The sequence below is a fragment of the Prionailurus viverrinus genome, chromosome B4 (genome assembly GCF_022837055.1).
Source record: "Prionailurus viverrinus isolate Anna chromosome B4, UM_Priviv_1.0, whole genome shotgun sequence".
Lineage (NCBI taxonomy): Eukaryota > Metazoa > Chordata > Mammalia > Carnivora > Felidae > Prionailurus > Prionailurus viverrinus.
This window is the reverse complement of record NC_062567.1, coordinates 33,424,054-33,447,604: the sequence shown is the minus strand read 5'-3', so window position 1 is coordinate 33,447,604 and position 23,551 is coordinate 33,424,054. Positions and strand designations below refer to the sequence as shown.

General features: G+C 35.5%; 1 protein-coding gene across 6 annotated transcripts in view; it reads left to right on the top strand.

Annotated features, from left to right (window-relative positions):
- ERC1 (ELKS/RAB6-interacting/CAST family member 1) overlaps positions 1-23,551 on the top strand; it is a 532,268-nt gene that overhangs the window by 293,994 nt on the left and 214,723 nt on the right. For all 6 annotated transcript variants that reach the window (XM_047866436.1, XM_047866437.1, XM_047866435.1 and 3 more), the window contains one exon: positions 467-627. In XM_047866436.1, the coding sequence (XP_047722392.1) occupies positions 467-627 (161 nt within the window). The remainder of the gene's footprint in view (positions 1-466; positions 628-23,551) is intronic.

Below are 23,551 nucleotides of genomic sequence, written 5' to 3'. Positions count from 1 at the left end.
ATGACTTATGTATGTTTATACTGAATGTTATTATAGTCAAGTTTATTTCTTAAAATCCTTATAGAAATATTTTCTGTGATTTTGTTCCTCTATTTTTATCTGTGTTATACTGTTATTTTCATGAGTATTTGTGGACCACTTCCACAAATCTTCAAATCTTCAAAAGGGACTGACTGGGGCAGAGTGTGACTTCTTGAACTGATGCCTTGTATGCAATTGTGTTTATCAAAAAGGAAATGAAGTTCTTTTTGGTGAACCTGAAAGGAATTACAGTGGAGGGAAGACCAGAGATTTATTTCTTTACCTGGTATATTCTTAATATATTTGTTTGATCCAGAAAGAGGACAGAATTTTTGATGTGTGTGTGTGTTTGTAATTTGTAGACCCAGGAATTGCCCGTTACTTTGCTCCTCTGTCTTTAATTAATCAAAATGTTCAGGTTTTTTTTTTTCCATACTTACCATAGGTGGAGGAGTTACTGATGGCTATGGAGAAAGTAAAGCAGGAACTGGAGTCCATGAAAGCAAAGCTGTCCTCTACCCAACAGTCTCTAGCAGAAAAGGAAACTCATTTGACCAATCTTCGGGCGGAGAGAAGAAAACACTTAGAGGAAGTTCTGGAGATGAAGTAAGTGTTTATAATCTTCCTTTTCAGGTATATGCATAGTAGAAAACCTGTTTCTCATTACTTTCATCCTCTGGCCCTACTTATTACTCCTAACACATTTAGCTTAATTTTAATGTAAACTTGTATTTTTCCCTAGAACAAATTTGGAACAAATTCTGGTCAAAATAGAATTATTTTTGCCTCTTCATTGAATTTTAAAGTCCTCGTGTGTGTGTGTGTGTGTGTGTGTGTGTGTGTGTGTGTGTGTAACCATATCCAGTTGCATCTCTGAAATTTCTAAAATTGTATGGAAAATTCAGCCATTATTTTTGAGTTTACTGAGGAACATGACTGTTGGTTCTGAGGTCACCTGATAGCTAGGGACTTTTTTAAAACATTTTTTATTATAACCACTTCTGAAAGTATGTAAAAGTAGAGAGAATAGTATAATGAGCCCGTATGTACTTATCCTCCATATTTAGGAGCTAATAGTTTGCCACATTCTCCAGTCAATTTTTACAAAGTCGTCAGTTTTAACAGAACTTTGCTGTACATCATTTTCCTACTAGTCTCCTGAGATAATCTGTAGTGAAGCATGTGCATGTCTGCTGGTACACAATAGATGCTTCTTTTCCTTCATTGTGAACTTTGGAGCTCTGGTTTCTTTCTCTTTAAAACAAATATCTCTCTTTTGAGAGTTCAGTAGTACTTTCTCCTTTATTATTCCCAACCTTCACCTCTGCGTCATCATCCTGCTCCCAGGTTTTATGAAAAATTTATCCTGGGATAGCTCGGTTACCTTCTTTACCTCAACAGCTACCTGTATTTTTGTTGTCTTCCCTTCTATTTCGGAAGAGATATTCTCTCTCCTTCAGCAGCTTCTGGCAGCTGTCTGGGCAGCTTCTGGTCTCTGTCACAGATTTTAAGCCCAGGTCCACAGCTCTGCAGCCTTCCTTTGTTAATTTTCTCTCATATAATCTGTGCTCACTTTCTATTAGTTTCTTCTTCTCTCCATAAATACTGGGTCTCTTTGACCTACGATAAACAAACTTCTGCTTTAGGCTAATATCCAAATTATAGACTAGAAGAGGACCTTACCATTATACCTTAGTGTGAATTTTCCACGGCACATGTGATATTCTGATAGCAACATAAGAGTCAAGGAAGAAATTCTTGTGGTGTCACCTGCATTTATGGATTTTTAGACCACAGTGCAATGTTAAGAGATTCTAACCTTTTAGAAAAGCATTACAGGTGACCTGCTCTTGGAAGTGATGCATACTTGAAGCCAGAAATAAATCGACATGCTTGGGAGAATGGAGAGAGAAGTTAGGGTTCTGAGTATCATCAGGAGAATAAAAGTTTGTGAATATGCTTCTTAGGGAGCAGTTAGTGAAGGAAATATAAGACAAGTTTTTTGTCACTGGTGGTTAAAATTCAAAACCTGATATTTTGGAGATGGAATAATAGAGGTAACTTTTGGTGATAAAGCATACTCATTTGAGTTTAAGAGATCTGGGACCCATTACTGAAAACATGGTAGGAATTGAGAAGCAAATTAAATCAGAGCCCAAAGTAATTAAGGAAATGGACGAATGATGGATATAATGTTGTGGAAAACCAAGTATCACATGTGATCTTCCAAAGCAGAAACAGCCCTCACTAAAGTAACAGTGTGTAAGTTTTGTTTTGTTGTCTCCATGTACTTGACTTCACCTGTCAGATCTTTCCTACTAAGTACAAATCTGTATATAGCAAAATAGTGATGTATTTGTATAGAAATTTTCCTTTATTAATAATTAGGACCTTGCAAAGACATGAAAGAAGTTGTAAAAGAATGTTTGACTTCAAGCTATGAAAAAGAAGTTGTCATTTTTTTTTTCTTTTTTGGTACCACAGTGCTACACTCTGTTTTGAACTTCACTTTCCAAAGCAGGTCAGAGATTACATTTCTGAAAAATACTGTGATTAGCAAAACTATTTTTGGTGATGTCAAGCACTCACATAATAAGACAGGCATAAAAGATTAAAGTATGTAGAGAAATTTGTAAGTAGTATTGAAATTTAGTACACATTAAATGAAAGTTCTAGAAATAAAGGGCTAAAACCTGGCTCTGGTAGATGACCTCTCTTTTTTTTTAATGTTTATTTATTTTTAGAGACAGAGAGCACGCGCGTGAGCAGGGGAGGGGCAGAGAGAGAGTCTGAAGCAGGCTCCAGACTGAGCTGTCAGCACAGAGCCCGATGCAGAGCTTGAACTCATGAACCGTGAGATCATGACCTGAGCTAAAAGTTGGACCCTCAACCACCTGAGCCACCTAGGCACCCTTATATGACCTATCTTTTTTTTTTTTTAATTTTTTTTAATGTTTATTTATTTTTGAGACAGAGAGAGACAGAGCATGAATGGGGGAGGGTCAGAGAGAGGGAGACACAGAGTCTGAAACAGGCTCCAGGCTTTGAGCTGTCGGCACAGAGCCCGATGCGGGGCTCGAACTCACAGACCACGAGATCATGACCTGAGCCGTAGTCAGCCGCTTAACCGACTGAGCCACCCAGGTGCCCCATGACCTCTATCTTTTAAATCACCTTCTTCCATTGCTCAGAATATATTCTGTGGTATCATGATGTTCTTAGTCAGTTTTTTCATAAGTTTTGTGTCATGCGGATTTGCCAACATAAAGTTCTAAAAGTAGTCCTTGCTTTAATTTGCACTTAAATTTCCCCTTGTTGTCTTTTAGTTCATATGTTAGTAAAATTGTTGTTTAATACCTTCCTTTTAATAAGTTCTCTCAGCACATTAAACCTAATCCTCTATCCAAATATTGTTAAGAGAGTGGAGGTTTTATTAGCAGATCCTCTCTGTTTGCACTGCCCTGTAAGCCAACCCACATGGCACTACCAAGTCTGTGAGGCAGCAGGTATTTTATTCTTTCCCCTAGAACAGTGAATTGAATTCCCTATTTTTTTTTTTTAATGTAAATTTCCAGAGGCACCTGGGTGGCTCAGTTGGTTAAGCGGCTGACTTCGCTTGGGTCATGATCTCACAGTTCGTGAGTTTTAAGCCCTGCATAGGACTCCGCTGTCAGCATGGGGCCTGCTTCAGATCTTCTGTCCCCCTCTCTCTCTGCCCGTCCCCTGCTTGTTCTTTTTCTTCCCCGCCCCCCTCAATAAATAAATTTTAAAAATGTAGATTTCCAAAGTATGGCATACTTATAAATGATTCATAAAACCTCAGTTGAAAACTACAACCTAAGTATAATTGTACACAAAACACTATGGTTGACATATAGTGGGTTCTAATGCAGTGAGCTTTTGATTCGTTTTCACTGTATAGCTAACCAAGACAATAGCCTTTCTTCTGCTATATTCTGGACTCCTTTTCTCCATATGTTGAGCAAGTTCTGCTAATCTGTCCTCATTTGAGCTTATCTCAGTTTCTACAACTTTGCTCAGAATTTACTTCATTCTTTTGTCAATTTGTAAGATATTTACTACATCCAACTAGTTCTACATGATATCTGCCTCTAATTACTTGTGGCAACTAGGAAGAACATACTTCCTGGAATAAAAGAGCCTGAATCAGAACTTATTAGCTCTATGACTTCAGCAAGTTTTTAACCTCTTGGTGCTTCAATCTGCTCATTTTTAAAATGGCAAGTAATGGGGCACCTGGGTGGCTCAGTCAGTTAAGTGTCCAACTTCGGCTTAGGTCGTGATCTCACTGTTTGTGCATTCGAGCTCCACATCGGGCTTTGTGCTGACAGCTCAGAGCCTGGAGCCTGCTTCAGATTCTGTGTCTCCCTCTCTCTCTGCCCCTCCCCACTTGCACTCTCTCTCTCAAAAATGAATATTAAAAAAATGGCAAAAATAATTGCTTCTGCTTCATAGAATTTTCATGACAATAAAATAAGAAATTAAAAAGGAAAAAGGCAATAACCTTACCTGTGGATATTGACAGTGACAACCAGATTCTTCACTGTAATCATGGCAGGACCCACCACATTTTAAATGTTTACAGTGTTTAATTATTGATCATTGAATACATGAAAAGAATTGTTCACTATAACCAGAGAACTTGAAATGCAGAAGAAATATGAGAGGAATGCGATGTACAAGAGACTGAAACATGCATATGTGTGACTTCAAATCTAGAGTAAGAAAAGTCTCCCCTGAGAAGAAGGCAGCCGGCCTGTATATATAAAAAAATACAGAAAATTTGTTAGCAAAGCGCTAGAATAGTCTAGTTTTTTGCAATAATCCTGACCACATCAGACCAAATGGAATGACCTAATCGTTCTTTTCCAACCCTAGAATTTATGATTGTAATTTTTGAGCATCTGTTACAAACAAATGGTGGCCATGAGTTTTGGGAGACATATGAAACTGTTCACTTGGTAGCATGCCAATGAGTCAGTAGAAACATTTGAGTTGGTTAGCCAGCTTTGAAAGGAGCATTTTTATTGGCAGATCCCATGTTGGTTCTTCATTTACTTATGCTGTGGTTTTGTTAGCCATTATTTTTTTATTCTGCTTTTATATTAGTCTCTTTCCCTAAGAAATGAAGGATGAATTGGAGAAGGGAAAAAATAATAAAATAACAATGCTTATAACCATAATAAATGCTAGGTATCAATTCAGGTCATGAGTTTGAGTAGTAAGATCTAGATATGGTTCATCCTCTGCTGCCTCACACTCATACTCCTGCTGCTGTCTCACCTTATGTCAGTACTATGAATAAAAAGACTAATTTTTCATTTTTAATAAAAATTTTTATTAAACTATGAATATGACTACCCTGAGAACAGGTTTATTTCGGGAAGTGGTGGAAAACCTCTTTAGTTTCTTTGAGAATCCAGAGTTGTTTGATAAGTAGCATTCCATTAGTAAAGTTGGCAGAGAAATTCAAACTTCTGGGGCTAAATTATATACTCTTGAGATGCCTTTTGGCTAAAGAAAGATCTGACTTCCCACAAATAAAATAAATTTTTGCATGTACCTAGAAGGAGTCCAATAATATAATCTAAGTTCTGACATTTAAAGAATCTTTGCCTTTTAAGTGAGAAAAATAGAATATGTTTAGAATTTAAGCTATAGAAAATGGTTACTCAAAAGAGTCCAGGCTTTTTTGTCTAATACTTTGGGGCTAGTATAGGTTAGGTGTTAATCTGTTATACCTTGAATAATTAAAATTAGTTTGTGTTATAAATTATTTTTGTATTACTAATTATTTTTATTCTGATACCCTGTAGTATTTCATTTTTAAATTTATCGTAAAGTTGCTGACATAAAAAAAAAATCCCATTTGGAAATTGATGACAATCTTCCAAATTAACCACAAAATTGGGGAGTTACACAAATTATATCCCAGGAACAATTATACCCTAGTAACCAATTGAAGTGCATTCTAAGTTACATAAGAATATGTGTACTTTTTGCAAAGCCACATTTATCTATGGTTCCATCAGATGCCTATCTTGGAAGCAGTAGACCTATGATAAAAGACTTATGGTGAAGTTGGAAGCATTTTTCACAGCGGCCTAAAATACAGAAGTTTAAATATTCTTTAGGAAATCACATAAATATAAAAATTTCCTATACTTGAATTGAAAAAGGAAACAAAGTATGTTGTATAGCATAACCATCAACAACACTGGTGGGACCCATCCTTGTTGAAATGATAAAGCAGGATGTGTGTCTATAATCAACTATCCCTTGGGACTTTGGGTTTTCCTCTCTAGTCTTGATTAACTCCTTAATTTTGCCCCCTTTTTTTCAGCCCTGATCTCCAGCTCACTTATATACCCACCTTATGGAATGATCTTAACTGTTACTGGCGTCTTTCCTCATCAGACTGATAGTTTACTTGGGGCTCTAAGTTGTTATAGAACAGTGGAAGAAATGGCTTTAATGGATGTAGTAATTATTAGAATTTTTTACCTCTTTCTGCTCCTAAACTTTGATCATGATGCTCAGCTTCTCACAAAACGGCATGTGTATTACAAATGTTTTTCTCAAATCTTTTTATTTTCTTGTGACCTGAATTGGAATCAGTTACAAATAACCCCAAATATCCCATGCCTTTCTCCTCCCTTAAAGCCTTAATCCACTTTTTTGCCATTTAGAGTCAGGTGTAACTTTTTTTTTTTAAATGTTTATTTATTTACTTTTGAGAGAGGGTGCGAGCACAAGTGGAGGAGGGACAGAGAGAGAGAGACATAGAGAGAGAGAGAGAGAGACAGAATGTGAAGCAGGCTCGAGACTCCGAGCTGTCAGCGCAGACCTCAGACCCATGAACGGTGAGATCATAACCTGAGCCGAAGTCAGATGCTCAACCGACTGAGCCACCCAGATGCCCCCAGATGTAACTTCTAAACAGAAGAAACCATATTCTTAAAAAAAAAAATCATTCTTCTTAATCATCTTTTTCATGTGAAGAGCCTCAAATGACTGGAATAATCTCTAAGTAGCAAGTAAAGCATTGAGCTTTACAGATAAAGGCTCCCAAAGTACCTCTCTTTTTCAGCTTTTACAGTGCTTTCTCTGCCCCATGAATATATATGGTTTGTATGTAAGAATGTCCCCCTCTCTCCGGCCCTCCCTTCTCTCTCTCAAAAAAAAAAATTGGAGATCAAAAGAAATGGAGCTTCTTTTAAAGTAGTGAGAAAAAATTATTAGCCTAGAATTCTATGGCCAAATAAAAAGACTCTTAAAAAACTAGGATTAAATACAGATATTTTCATATAAACAAACATGAAAAGTCTTCATTTCTAGAAGACACACTCTTCTGTAAGAAGTTATGAATGGATGTTCTAGCTGAGAGGAAATGAAACCAGATGGGAACATGAATCGGTAGGAAAGAATAAAGAACACCAAACCTGGTAAATTAGTTGAGATTTATAGAAACTTTTTTTTTTTATCATTCTTTAAAAGACAACCGACTATTTAAAGCAAAAGTAACAGCATTATTTGGTGGAGTTTATAATGTATATAAAAGGGAATATGACCATAATAGCACAAGAGGTTGGGGAGAAACTTTATATTTTAAGGTTGTTACCTTTGTGAAATAGAAAGTAGGAAGTATCAGTTGTGAAGATTTATAATTTCTGATCTTAATGGACTGTGGTAAGTTAAGGATACATATTGTTAGCTGTAAGGCAACTTCAAAAAGTTAACCACAAAAACAGAAATTAAAAAAAAACAACAACCTTCCCTGAAAATTCCTCTATTTCTAGAGGAAATAGAACATAATACTAAAATTATTTCATTTACTCAGAAAAAAAAGGGCAAGAAAGGAACAACAGAGCAACAAAGAATAGAAGGGATAAATGTATGATGGATAGAAATTCAGTGTATCAATACTTATGTCAAAGTGAAATGGGCTAAAACATTAAGGATTGAGATTATCAGAATGAATTTAAAAAAAGAAGCAATGTTGTCTGTAAGACATATACTGTTATAAACACAGATCTTGAAATTAAAGAATGGAAAAAGATGGTCCTTGTAAACAGTAATCCAAAAGAAACCTGGTATGGCTATATTAATATCAGATGAAGGAGACTTCCAAAGAGTCTTCCTGAATTAAAGGAGGATTTATCATAATGATAAAGTAGACAATTCATTAGAAAGACACAGCGGTTCTTTACATAATGTATATACCTAATAACAGAGCTTCACAATTCATGAAGGGCAAACTGAAAGAACTAATGTGAAAAACAGACAAATCCATAGCCCTTAGTCATCACTGGAGATTATAACCCCTCTTTCTCAGAAATTGATAGAGTAAGTGAATAAAAAAATAAGCAGTAGGGGCACCTGGGTGGCTCAGTTGGTTGGGTGACCACCTTTGGCTCAGGCCACGATTTCGCAGTTTGTGAGTTCGAGCCCTGCATCAGGCTCTGTGCTGATTCCTGGGAGCCTGGAGTCTGCTTCAGATTCTACCTCTCTCTACCCCTCCCCTGTCATGCTCTGTGTCTCTCTGTCTCTCAATAATAAATAAATGTTAAAAAAAAAAAGTAGGCAGTAAAAATACAGATTATTTGAGACTATCAACTTGACTTATTTAATATTTATAGAATAGTACACCCAACAACTGAAGGACATATATGTTTTCTGAATATGTATGGAATGTTCACCAAGGTAGACCATATGCTGGACCATAAAAATAAATTTAATAAATTTCAGAAGACTAAATATGTCAGAATTGTTCTCTGACCACAATGGAATTAAGTTAGAAATTAATAAGATATCTGGGAAGGCTCTCAAATGTTTGGAAATTAAATAATACAGTTCTAAATACCACGGCTCAGAGAAATCATAAGGATTATGAGAAATCATTTTGAACTTAATGAAAATATAAATGTTAAATTTTGTGTTATATAGTTGTACTAGTACTTAAGTGGGAAACTTCCACTTTTGAATGCCTGTATCAGAAAAGAAGTACAAATTCAGTTATCTGAGTTTCTACACTACAGTATTAGAAAAAGAAAGACCAAAGTGTAAACAAAAGTAAATAGAAAGGAGGAAATAATAAAGATAAGAGCAAAAATCAAGGAAATAGAAAACAGCACAGAAAATTCACAAAATCAACCATGGTTTGTCAGAGAATTAATAAATTGATAGGCCCCTAGCAAGACTCATCCAAGGAAGAAGGAAGACACAAGAATTAACAATATTTGGAATGAAAGAGGGAACAAGGGGTATCATTCAAGATTCTAAGGACATTTGAGAAGACAATAAGAATATTTAGGGGCACCTGGGTGGCTCAGCCAGTTAAGCGTCTGACTTCTGCTCAGGTCATGATATCATGGTTTGTGAGTTTGAGTCCCGCGTCAGGTTCTGTGCTGACAGCTCAGAGCCTGGACCCTGCTTCGGATTCTGTGTCTCCATCTCTCTCTGTTCCTCCCCTACTCATACTCTCTCTCTATCTCAAAAATAAACAAACATTAAAAAAAAGTGTTTTTTAAATGAACATTTAGAATACGTTTATACCAATAAATGTGATAACTTAGGTACAATAGACCAATTCCTTGAAAAATAGTTCATCAGAACTGGCTCAAAATTAGGAATATAAAATCAACCAGCCTGTATCTATTAAAGATACTGAATTTATAATCAAAAACATTTCCACAAATAAAACTCCAGGCCCAGATGTCTTCACTGGTGAGTTACACTAAACGTCTAAGTAAGAAATATTAATAATTTTTTTTTAATTTTTTTTAATCTTTATTTTTAAGAGAGAGAGAGTGCAAGTGGGGGAGAGGCAGAGAGAGAGGGAGACACAGAATCTGAAGCAGTCTCCAGGCTCTGAGCTATCAGCACAGAGCCCAACACAGGACTCAAACCCACAAGCTTTGAGATCATGACCTGAGCCGAAGTCGGACGCTTAACCGACTGAGCCACCTAGGCACCCCAGAAATAATAACAGTCTTATAGAAACTCTTTCAGAAAATAGAGAAGGAAATACTTAATTCATCTTTGAGACCAGAATTTGCCCCACATCTAAATCTGGCAAGGACATGATAAAAGGAGAATATTACAAGTCAGTCTACCTCATGAACATTGACATTAAAGTCCCCAACAGTCTTGGAAAATTGAATCTAACATAAGAAGAAAGGTAACATATTAACAGCCAAATTAGGCTTATTTATGGAATGTAAGGTTTGTTCAGGTATCAAAAATGAATTTATTAAATTCACTACATTAAGAGAATAAAAATGATACAATTATCAGTACATTGAGAAACCTGTTTTGACAAAAGGCAACATCCATTCATGATAAAAACTCTTAACTTACTTGGAGTAGAAAATAGTTTCTTCGGTTCAATAAAGAAAACAAATGAAAAATTCACAGCTAGCGTCGCACCTAATGATGAAAGTTGAACACTTTCCCTGTAAGATTGCAAAGGATATAATGATGTCCATTTTTATAAGTGATGAATCATGGGAATCTACCCCCAAAGCCAAGAGCACACTGTATATGCTGTATATTAGCTAACTTGACAATATATTAAATAGATAAATGGAAAAAAAAGATGTCCACTTTTATCCCACTGTTCATAATTACATTGAAGATCCTAGTTACGTAATTTTGTCAAGAAAAGAAAGAATGAAATTCAAAAGGTAGTACAGTATTCTTTATACACAGATAATGTGATTATCTAAGCAGCGCAATACATAAAAATCAGTTGTATTTCCATATACTGGCAGCAAATAAATGGAAACTGAGATGTTAGAAAATGTTATTTATAATGGCATCAGAATACATAAAGTATTTCAGAATAAATTTAACAAAAATCATATAAGATCTCTAAAAACTACAGAATATACTCAGAAAAATTAAAAACACCTACATAATAGAGATATATCTAGTTTATGATTTGAATAAGGAAACCTTAACATACCCATATTCCCCAAATTGATTTATATTTGCACCTCGATCACAGCCAAAATCACAGGGGGCTTTTGGATAGAAACTGACAATTGGAGTCTAAAATTTATATGGAATTGCAATGAATATGGCAGGGTGAATCCAATTTTGAAAGGAACTGAGTTGGAAGACTTGTACTACCTAATTTAAACTCTTGCTATAAAATGACAGTAATAAAAAAATGTAGTATTGGCATGAAGACTGGCATATAAAATAATAAAACAGAACAAAGAGTATAGCAATAGACTTACCTATTAATAGTCAAAGGCACCAATGGAGAAACAGACATCTTTTCAATAATTGATGTCTGTAGGGTCAATATGAGGTAAAAACCTTATACTATATGCAAAAATTAATTCAAAATGCATCTTAGACTTAAAGGGTAAAACCATAATCTTCTGGAGGAAAACAGGAAGCTTTGGAGTAGGCAAAGATTTCTCAGTATACAAAATACACCAACCATAAAAGAAAAAAATTGATAAATTGGACTTCATCAAAATTAAAAGCTGTTCTTCAAAAGACACCATTAAGAAAATGGAAATAACTAAATGTTAAAGATAAAAGGTATATATGTGTAAAGGATTTTGTACAGAACTTTACAAATGATGTTAAATATCTATTACCTGTGTGTTTCTTTAAAAAATTGTTTTTAATGTTTATTTTTGAGAGAGAGAGAGAGAGAGCGAGCGAGCTAGCAGGGGAGAGGCAGAGAGAGAGGGAGACACAGAATCCAAAGCAAGCTCCAGGCTCTGAGCTGTCAGCACAGAGTCCAATGCAAGGCTCAAACTCACAAACCATGAAATCATTACCTGAGCCCAAGTTGGATGCTTAACCACCTGAGCCACCCAGGTGCCCCTGCATGTGTGTTTCTATAGGATTTACCCCATTGTGTTAAAGTCATTTTTTTGCAGGCTTTATTTTCCTCCAGACACCTGACATTCAGAAGTGTTGCTTATTTTGGATCTCTGGAAATAAGCCTAGTACCCAACACATAACTGGCACACAGTATATATTTTTTGAATTGTACTAAATTATTTTTATCTTCAAAGTGAAAGTATTCTAAGAGAATATAAAGGCAAATAACTTTTTAAAATAGCCTTTGTGTTATTTGTCTTTTCTACAAGTTAGATTTTCAGGACACATTTAACATTGTTTAGCCCAGGATTCATCTTTTCTCTCTGGTTTAATAATCTAGGAAATTAAATAAAAGATGCTTATTTGGGGGGCTCTTGGCTGGCCCAGTCAGTAGAACATCAGACTCTTGATCTCGCCATTGTGAGTTTGAGGCCCACATTGGGCGTGGAATTTACTTTTTTAAAAAAGATCTTTGTTTGGTTAGGAACTGTTGCTATGGAAAATATTTGTGATACACACATCAATTTTAGACCTAAGTCATTCTCTGAGGGAAAACAGATGAACCTCTTATTTTAACAAAGGATATCTTTGCTGTGCATATGAAAGCAGTTGTGGCTGGATTCATTCTTTGTCTTTTCTTCCACATAGTGACATTCTTATAATACCCCATCAACACTGGTATAATTTTCCACTCAGAATGAAGTTATTTCTTCTCAGTGTGTTTCTGACCAATGCATTTTCTGGTTAGAGATACTGTTGCTTTTTAGAGCTAGGTGGTTGGTTACTAACTATTAGAGATAGCAAGCACTTTTGGTCTTGAAATTGAACTTGAGTTTCATAGGTGGTAATGTACACATCTAGAATGGATTTACCAAAATATATCTCCCTCTTTAGGGCTCTGGCGCCATGTTTGGTGTTAGCTTTCAAGCTCAAAGTACCCACAAATATAGCAGTCCTTTGGTATTCCTTTGTCTTTGGGTACGCCTACCTCATACAACCTTCCTTTTCTTTTGTTATTTCTTTGTGTTTTGTTCTTTTGGTTTTTGGTTTTTTCGGTTGCCTTTTGTTTTTTGGGTTTTTGGATTCTTTCGTTTTTTGTTTTGCTCTCATTTCTTTTTCTTTGTATATGCATTTTCTTAGCTTATTTATAAAACATTTGAAATCCTTAGGATTATCAAATTGCCTTTATCTAATGGTTAAATTTGGAATTGGGCATTAAAATCATAAAAAGAGCAAGACAGTGCAAATAAGAGGATTCTCTTATAAAAGTGTGATTGATTCAGATATGCTCTATGGATATTATTTTTTAAAAATAATCAAGATCTGTATTCACTGTTCTTTTTTTCTTTTGTCAAAAGGCTGATGTTAGAAATACTCATTTCCCTGCTCCCATAACATGAAATATAATAAAGTTCCATGTTACTCTTTTCATTTTCTTTTTTTCATCTTAGGGAGTGACCAGTATAATGCATATTACTGAGTTGAATATGAACTAGATAAAAGTACTATCATGACCTTTCTAATATCCAGGTGCTTTTAAAAATGTTTATTTATTTTTGAGAGAGGGCAAGTAGGGGAGGGGCACAGAGAAGGGGACAGAGGATCTGAATCGGGCTCTGCCTTGCTAATAATAGCAAGCCCAGTGTGGGGCTCAAACTCATGAACCGCAAGATCATGACCTGAGCCAAAGTCGGGTGCTCAACTGACTGAGCCACCCAGGTGCTCCTAATATCCCGGCTTCTACTTGAAACATTTATTTATAAGCATTCCTATTTTTATTTTATTTATTCCTACTTTTATATCTAATTATGTTGTACTTACAGGTTTGTCTTTAAAAACCTTTAGAAGGTCCATATTCAATCAAACCTGTAATTTTGTCTCTAGATAAATTTCTGGCTTTATTTCCCTTTATACTTTTTATCTTCCTTCTCCAGAAACATCTAATTATTCAAATTTACCTTATATTCTCCTTCCCTAAATACTTTTGCTAAAACCATTTTTCAGTCTTAAATGCTTTCTTCATAATTCTGCCTTTTATGGTTCTACTTTTTTCTCATGGCTTACACCAGATCACATTGGCTATAGAGAAACCTGCATAATCTTGTTTGTCAGCCCTAGTTCCCCTAAACTTCAGTCTCTGTTTTGTTTCTTTAGTGCATTTTACAATATTTATGCCTTGTTTCTAGTCTTAATACATTTCTGAAATTATGCTAAATATGGTGGATAAAGTACTCATTGAGATATGTGTTTGTGTGTTCCTAACTTTACAGAGCTTATAGACTTAAACACAGAGGTTTTTTTGTTGTTGTTGTTTTTTTAATTTTTTTTTAATGTTTATTTATTTTTGAGACAGAGAGAGACAGAGCATGAACGGGGGAGGGTCAGAGAGAGAGGGAGACACAGAATCTGAAACAGGCTCCAGGTTCTGAGCTGTCAGCACAGAGCCCGACGTGGGGCTCGAACTCACGGACCGCGAGATCATGACCTGAGCCGAAGTCGGCCGCTTAACGGACTGAGCCACCCAGGCGCCCCGAACACAGAGTTTTTTATAGAATGAGGCATAAGGTTCTGTGGGTGAATATAAAAATAAATGGCCAGTATGAGTGGGGTGCATCCTTTGATAAGACATTCTGGAGGAGATCATATGTTTTAAAAGAATTGGTTTTATATGTGTGAAAGTTTTGTTTCTACGTGTAAGTCTTTAATATATCTGAATTGTTTGGTGTGAGGAAAATGTTTTTAGTTTTTCCCCTTTGGAAAGTCGGTTCTGCTGCCATCCATATAACATAGCTTGAGTCTGTTTCTGGACTCTGTACAATTTTCCATTCACTTATTTGTTATTGCTATGCTAGTTCATTATGATTTTATTTACCGTTTTACTTTTAAGTTCTGGTAGTGGCAGAACCAATCTCTATTCAGTGTTCTGTGTCTGAATTGTCTGGAACCCTTACTCTTTTCATATTAATGCTATTTTTTTTTCAGTTAAATGCTCTGATTTTTATTGCTGGTGTGCAAAAGGGTTATTTTTTTTTAAAGCAGATGTTGCTATTGTATACCCTATTACCCCTTTATTAGTTTTATTAGTTAGAGTAGCACAAGCTGTTGTAAAAAACTCACCCCAAACTTTCTGTGACTTAACACAATAAAAGTTTATTTCTCACTTACCTAACAGTTCAGTGCTATTATTTATGATTAGTGGGTACTTTCAAAATCTATACTGTATTTATGTCCTGTTTTCATTCATATACTTTTTGACTCCCCCCCCCCCCACCATGTTCGATGTCACTAGAAGTTTGACTCCTTTATATTTCTTTTTAAGGAGCCAGATTTGGATGTTGTTCAATATCTATTTGATTTTACTCCACTAGATTCTCTTCTATTATGAATTTCTTCTATTTTTCTTACATTTACAATGTTTGGTTTTTTCAAGTTACTCTTTTCTTCTTTTTTAAAACGTTTTTTTCTTTTTCTTTCTTTCTTCCTTTTTTTTTTTTTTTTTTTTGAGAGAGAGAGCACGCACATGAGCAGGGGAGAGGGGCAGAGGGAGAGAAAGAGGGAATCTTAGCAGGTTCCACATTCAGAGTGGATCCTGATGCAGGGCTCAATCCCATGACCCTGGGATTATAACCTGAGCCCAAATCAAGAGTCCAATGCTCAACCGACTGAGCCACCCAGGCGTCCCACAAGTTACTTGAGTTGAATATTTTTAGTTATTATTGAATGCTATAAATTTTTTTCTAAGACTCCCATTAGCTATATCCATATTTTGATATACAAAAATTTCTCATTTTGTATTATAATAGTCTTTTGGTTTCCTGAGCTTTTCTCCTTAATCCATGTGTTATAGAGGGTAGGGTAGTTTCATTTCATGAAATTAGGGAAAGTACTTAGTGTTGATTTCACAATATTATTGCATTGTAGTGAGAAAGCATAATCTATAAAAGGTAAGCAAAGGAGACATAAATATAGCTACAGTAGAAATGTTTAAAATTATCCACCAAATGGGTATACTGGCCTCAGATTGTATGTTGATTGTATCCTCAGGCTGTTATCAAGATGATGCCAACCATTTTCAGGTGTTCCTTAGATATAAGAACCACTTTTTCAGAAGTCTTCTCCCGCCTCCTCCATACAGGCTTCCCTTCGACATTCATTTGGCCAGCCTGAATCATATGCCAAGTGATTGGGAAAGGAAAATAGGATTACCATTTTTACCTTGTTTTAATTAGAATCTACCTCTGAGGTCGAGATGGGGTCTTTATCTTTGATCCACACTGTGGAAGAAGTGAATACATTAAAAATGTTGGAAGGAAGAAGCTAAGAGGTAGGAGTAGTATGGATGTTGGTTAGACATCCCAGACATCCCAATATAGTCTTCTACAATTGCCTTCTACTTGCCTCATTTCAGTATGCCTTGAGCATCAGCAAATTGATTGGAAGGGATAAAGAGGATGATACATGGCATTCTGTTAGGAGAGCTTCTGTTATTTCTTTTTTTTTTTTAATTTTTTTTTTAACATTTATTTATTTTTGAGACAGAGACAGAGCATGAATGGGGGAGGGACAGAAAGAGAGGGAGACACAGAATCGGAGGCAGGCTCCAGGCTCTGAGCCATCAGCCCAGAGCTGGACACGGGGCTCAAACTCAGGGACCGCGAGATCGTGACCTGAGCTGAAGTCGGACGCTTAACCGACTTGAGCCACCCAGGCGCCTCCTGTTATTTCTTTTTAAATGCCCTTTAACACAGCTCAGTTATTTCCAATTTTTACAATGTGAATTCTACAGTTTGTTGTAACTTTTAAGTTTTTCTCATGAGAATTTTTCTTATATAGGTTTGTAATTTTTGATAATGAACTCATCTTCTGTGGGACTACTTTTCTTAGAAGTCTTATTTCTTTAGATCAGCTTTGACTTTGTGCAGGGACCAAATACATTCACTGTTTCTGGATCAATTTTTATATGAATCGCTGTGCTTGGAATTCTGTGTCGCGTGAACCTAATGATTTTTCACGGATGACTGTTTTCCCACTCATAACTGTAGACTCTTTGCTGCTCCATTGGCCTGGTAGGCAGAGTTTTTCTGGTCCCCATTTTACAGATGGAACAAACCTTTGTGACTTTCTTTAGCTTTATACATATAGATCATTTCCATCTCTTCCTGAGCCTGAATCCTGGAATCTCTTCCCTAGTCCTTAGCTATTAAGGTCTCTAACCTGTTTTTTTTTTGTTGTTTTTTTTTTTTTTTTTTTTTTTTTACCCCTCATGAGCCATTTCACTTAAACTCCATCAGTGCTTTGGCTTTGAGTTTGGTCTTCATTATTGGCATTTCTGGTTTAGCTCGTGCTTGATACCTAATTATTTTCTGTTTTATGAGTGATTTCATGAATTTGGAGCACGAGGGGAGGGCCTTTTTATGTTGGCTTAGTTCATAATGTTAATCAGAATTATAAGTTCCATTTAAACTAAATTTATTTTCAATATGGTAGTTTTTTTTCTCCTTCTCTCTTAATTTTTGCTGGCCTTTATTTTTGTATACATACTTTTCCTTGCTGAAGTCTTCGAAATCCATAACAAGAGTTTTGATTGCTAATTTTTAGACATATTATATGTTTCAAAAATTTTGTTTTTTCTTAAGGGATGGAGTAGATTACAACTCTCTCGAACCAAAATTTTATGTGGAAAGGTAGCAAGAGGCGATGATGAAAGATGTGCTCGCCCCTCTTGATCTGTATTTCTGAAATGTTATTTTGTTCTCTTTAAGTTTTTATAAGGTAGAGATTTACTTCTGCTTAAAAACTTTCATCTTTACCCAAACTTTGTGCGTCTTATGGAATAGTTTATTTTTCCAATATACTTTAGAGGAAAAAAAAAACCTTTCTGTTCCCAGCCTGCTCATGATATCCAACTCCTGTTGCTTTGGCTCAGAGTTCCATTCTACCTCATGATAAACACCTTCGTATCTCATTATATCTTAAATTCTGTAAGCTCTAGGAGCCGACTTACAGAGGAAACTTACTGTACTATCTAAATGAGCCATGACAAGCCTGGGAGTGGAATTCACTGCTGGGAAGTAGACCAGGTGGTATTAAAGGGGTTTGTTCCATGTGGTAATTGCTCAACCCATTAATACTGAAGTAGAAACTGGAGGAGTGAACCTTTTTGGCTACTAATTTCCTGAAGAGATAAGACAGTCACACTGTGCTTGTGTATTTCTATCTTTCCATGTAAAAAATGTGCTTAAGGACTTTTCTTGTTATTTCTAGGTCTGATTTTTTTGTTTTACTTTTATTTTGTTGGCAGGCTTACTGTAATTAAAACCCTCAGTATTAAAATTCTAAGACACCAGGAGGTGGGTTAAATTGTTACACTATTAAATAGACTCTACAGCTCTTCTCGCTAGGAGTGAAGTAATATTGTTCAAAGATGTCAGTAATTTCCAGATGTGCAAGAGAGACTAATCAGAGTGTTTCTTTACCAAAACAAACACACATATTCTAGTTGGGTCTGTGCTAATTAAGAGTATTTTCCTCTCATTTTATTGTTACTCCATTGGTTAGAAAGTATCCAAATAATTGCACTACATACACACACACACACACACACACACACACACACACACACACTCACTCACTCTTTTATGCATTTATCATATGTAAACAATAGAAATATTTTGACATGGTTGTGTTAGGGGAGGTTTCATATAGGGATAGTGTGGGTAAATACCCTCTTCTTCCCAGTCACCATCCTGGAAAGTACTGATGGACTCCAGAGCAAGAAAAGCCCTAGAGACCATTTATAACCCATCTCTTTTATCACTAAGTTGAGAGCTATTTTAGCAAATGGCAATTGTTGTCACTTTCTTTGGATAAAAAATAAATTAATTCTGTTTTTGTGCAGGTAATCGGGTCACTTAATTTTGAGCCAATAAATACAGAAGGAATAGGTAAATTTAGTAAGTGTTTCATAAAATAAGTTCCTTATTATTTGATTCTCAGTTGAGGTATTTTCTTCCTTTTTTTCAACCCCCCAAATCTCTCCATTCCTCCATCCCCCTCTTTGTGGTTTTGAACATAATGCTTTTAGTGAGTCCATAGGCCCAGGAATTGTGTTTATCATGTTTTAGTACTTGGGATTGAGTAGAATTTACACACTGAGTTTCGAATAAAGTGACTTCCCTTTGAAGTTAACTCTGGGTGTCACCAGCAGTTGAAGGAGTTTCTTCTCATCCTACCACTTTTTAGCTTTAGTGGTTACCTGTTGCATCTTTCTAATAATTACATCTTTGTTTTCAGTTTTAAATCATAAGATAGTTCCAGAGCTGTGTTTGGTCTTTATTTTAAACTAACACCAGAGTATCCCTATAGTCACCAGTCACCGTTTAGGTAAGTTGATGATTCCTTTATTCCACCCAAGATTTTTATTTAAAATCGAGCAGTTAGTAATTTACTTGCTTTTTAGGTCAGAGGAATCCTGTCATCTGTGTTATTCCTTTTTCATCTCAGCTTCTTAAAGAAGTGCTATAAATAGAGGCTTTCAACTTAGAAAGCACTGTGTATTTCATTGACTAGAACTGAACTGTAGGCTAATAAAAAGTACCAAATGAAAATATTATGGTATCTTATTGCATTCTATTGTAGATGTAATGTAGTGTGAACAGTAGTAGCTTTGATTCATTGTAAATCCCTTCTGAATACTGACAACATGGTTAAAAATATCAGGAGATAAATCCCAAAGGTCACATTTGTGGGAAGGCTCATTGTGCATATGCAAGACCTTATTTCATTATTTAAAAAATAGCGGTATAGCTCATAAGGTAGGGCAATGTTCTTGCCTCTGACAGGGATAGAGGGAACATGGGAGGTGAGTGGCTGCTGAATTATGATAGTTTTGCAGTTGAGATTCTTTTTCTGTTTTAGCTCTGTTTCTAAGCTTTTTTCCATGAATGGTAGTGATCACTTCATAGGCAGTTTCCCCTTGGATCACAGTTTTGCAGCAGATTAGAAGCTGATAAAGACCTGAGATTTAAAATGAGCTCACTTTCAATTATATTAAAATGAGGAATTTTTAATGAAAAACAAAGACCATTTATGTTGTTCCACATGCACAAAATTGAGTACTTGATATTTCTTCAAACTTACATGCTAGACATGATCTTATAACATCCTTAAAGGAAGTCCATTTACTTATAGTAGGGCAGAGGTTCCCAAACTCTCTTGGTTTCAGTATAATGAGTAAATTTTTCATGACTTCTTGGCCAAAATAAATACCCAACAGTTCCTAATAGTGATTAAGTTCACACAATTTAAATATTTGTATTCTAATTACTTAACTTATTGATTACTTAAAAAATAATAGAGATACTTTGAATGAAAAAATAACATTTTAATTTCATTCTTAAATCACCACTTTAACTTACTAATGGGGTGTGTGCTTGTTGGGTGCTGCAGTTTTTCACATCTTAGTTGCTTTTAATCACAATAACCATCAAAAACTCAGTTTCACAAAGATAGATTGTCATGAGAAGGTATATCATCATCTAGTGTTGAAACTATAAACTACGTTGAGCTAGTAATTTTCACATTGTCTGACAGATGTCACTATGTTTCCCCCAGAAATTTAAAATATTTTGCAGTGCACCTGTGAGTTCACCTGGTGCTTTGGGAACTGTGGTAGTATCATAAAGAGTAAGATTAGCTAATAATAAGTATTGATGGCATCTTATTAGTTCAAGAGTAACTATGCCTGCCAAACTGTAGGGGAAGTGAGTAAATTGTATACTTGCAATTAACAGACTCTTCATCTACCTATGGGGAGACAGCATGACATATTAATTAAGAACAATGGCTTTCAAATTCCTTTGACTTTGACCCCAGTACAAAAACATTTTACATCTCCCTGTCCCGTTCTGTCTTCTTTCTTGCTCCTCCCCACTTTTCACGTCTCTCTCTCTCTCTCTCTCTCTCTCTCTCTCTCACACACACACACACACACACACACACACACACACACACACACTTAACTGAAACATGCGTTTAACAAAACAGTGCATTTACTAAGACTCTGGGACCTGGTTTGGTTTTAAAATAGCCTTCACCGTTTCCTATCTGTGCCATGAGCAAGATATTTAACCTCTCAATTACTCAGTTTCCTCATTTATAAAATGGGAATTAATAATCTACAGTGTTGAGGGGATTAAATAAATGTATGTGAAACACTTCAAACAGACTTTGGCTATTAATTACTGATGTATTATTTATTACTAAAATATTAATTGAATAATCTCAATGAATAATCCCCAAATAGCCTAATGAGGTTAGTACATTACGGAATTAGAAGAAAACCATTAGTAGCTTCAACCTCTAAAAATGGTACTATATATAGTTAAAAGACCAAGTTTTTTTCTGGGTTTTACTCCTAGGCAGATAAATTTTGTAGCACTTACCAAAGATATTTTGCATTTACCTTTCTGAGTTTGGATCTAGTTGAGAGAGAACTCATAAAAGGGAGATGAAAATAATGTTTATACTGATAAAGCTGATCAGAATACATGACTTTATATTTGCAGCCAGGGGGCCTTTCTAATATTTTACTCCAGAATTAGATCTACCCATTAGCACAGCTGAATAACTACATTTTACTATATGGCAGAGAGCAGAACAGGATGACTTTCTACATAGACAAATCAGAGGAAAGGAGGGCACAGGGGGCTGAAACAACCATGGCCATCCCTCTTCCCCCTGTTTCTTTGTTTCTTTGTGGTTTTTTTTCCTGTCTTTTAATAAATGTCTGGAATAGTACCTATGTCTCAGGAACCATACTGGACGTTAATAATATAATTTTGAACAAGATGTGTTCAGTCCCTGTCTCTAAAACCCTAGTGAGGAGAGTACACATTACACAAATAATTTAATTACGATTGTGATGTCTAACTAACAAAAAGTGTAGTATTAAATGAAAATTATAACAGAGTCTGAACTAATCTGCAGTGATCTTCCTTGTGAAGTGGCATTTAAAACCTAAGGAATGAGACTGATGTCAGCAAAATGATGGCATAGGAATTTCTAGCACTCTTACCCCTGCCAGAAATATCAATTTGAATAACAGTCTCTGTGCAAAAATACCTTCACAGGAACCAAGGATTCATGTGAGGCATTATAGCATCTGCATAAAACACAGAAATAAGAAAAGACACACTGAGGAGGGTAGAAAAGATAGATTCACACTACTCCCATCACTCCTCCTCCAAGCACAGGCAGTATGGTACTTGCATGAAAGCAGACAAACAAAACAGTGGAACAGAATTGAGAGCCTGGAAATAAACCCCCGCACAGTACAGTCAACTAATATTTGACAAGGGTGCCAGGAATACTCAATGGGGAAACATTAGTCTCTTCAGTGAATGTGGTTGGGAAAACTGGATATACTCATGCAAAAGAATGAAATTGGACATCTGTACCACACACAATTAATTTGGTATGAGTTAAAGACTTAAATGTAAGACCATAAAGTGTAAAACTACTAGCAGAAATAGGTAAGGGGAGCGTGAAATCCTGATCATTGGTCTTGGCAATGATTTTTTTTATGTGATGGCAAAAGCTAAAGCAACAAAAGCAAAAATAAATAATTAGGACTACATCAACCTAAAAAGCTTCTTTATGGCCAAAGAAACAATCAACAAAGTGAAAAGGCAACCTTTGAAATGGGAGAAAATACTGCAAACCATCTATCCGATAAGGGCTTAAATACATAAGGAATTCATATAATGCAACAGCAAACAAAACAATCCCCCAAAAACAAAGCATCTGAGTTTTTAAATGGCAAAGGAATTGAAATAAACATTTCCAAAGAAGACAAAAATGGCCAATGGGTACCTGAAAAGATGTGCAGTATCACTAATCATCAGGTAAATGCAAATCAAAGACACAATGAGATATCACCTCATACTTGATAAAATGGCTGTTAATGAAAAGACAAAAGATGACATACAAGTGTTGGCAAGTCTATGGAGAAAAGGGAACCCTTTTGTACTATAGATAGAAATGTAAATTGGTACAGCCACTATAGAAAGCAATATGGAGATTCCCAAAAATATTAAAAATAGAACTGCCATATTATTCATCAATCCTACTTCTTTGTGTTATCTGAAGGAAATGACACTATTTCAAAGAGCTATCCATATCCTCATGTTCATTGCAGTGTTATTTACAATAGCCAAGACATGGAAAACAATATGTCCATCAATGGACTAGGTATAGAACATATGGTATAGGTATATACAGTGGAATATTACTCAGCCATAAAAAAGGAAATTCTCTCTTTTACGATCCTATGGGTGGACCTTGAGGACATTATGCTAAGTGAAATAAGTCAGACAGAGAAAGACAAACACAGTATGTTCTCACTTTTTTATGAAGTCTTAAGAAAACTGAATTCATAGAAATGAGTTAGAATGGTATTTGTGTGTGGTAATCATTTTGCAGTATGCACATGTGTCAGATCATCATGTAGTACACCTTAAACTTATATGTTATATACCGATATTTCAGTAAGCTGAAGAAAGTAAACTTTTTTAAAGTAAATTTTTAAAGATTCAGATAAAAAAAAAAAAAAACCTGAGGAATGAGTAGGAGTGCCATATTACTAGGGGGCCAGTAAAGGATT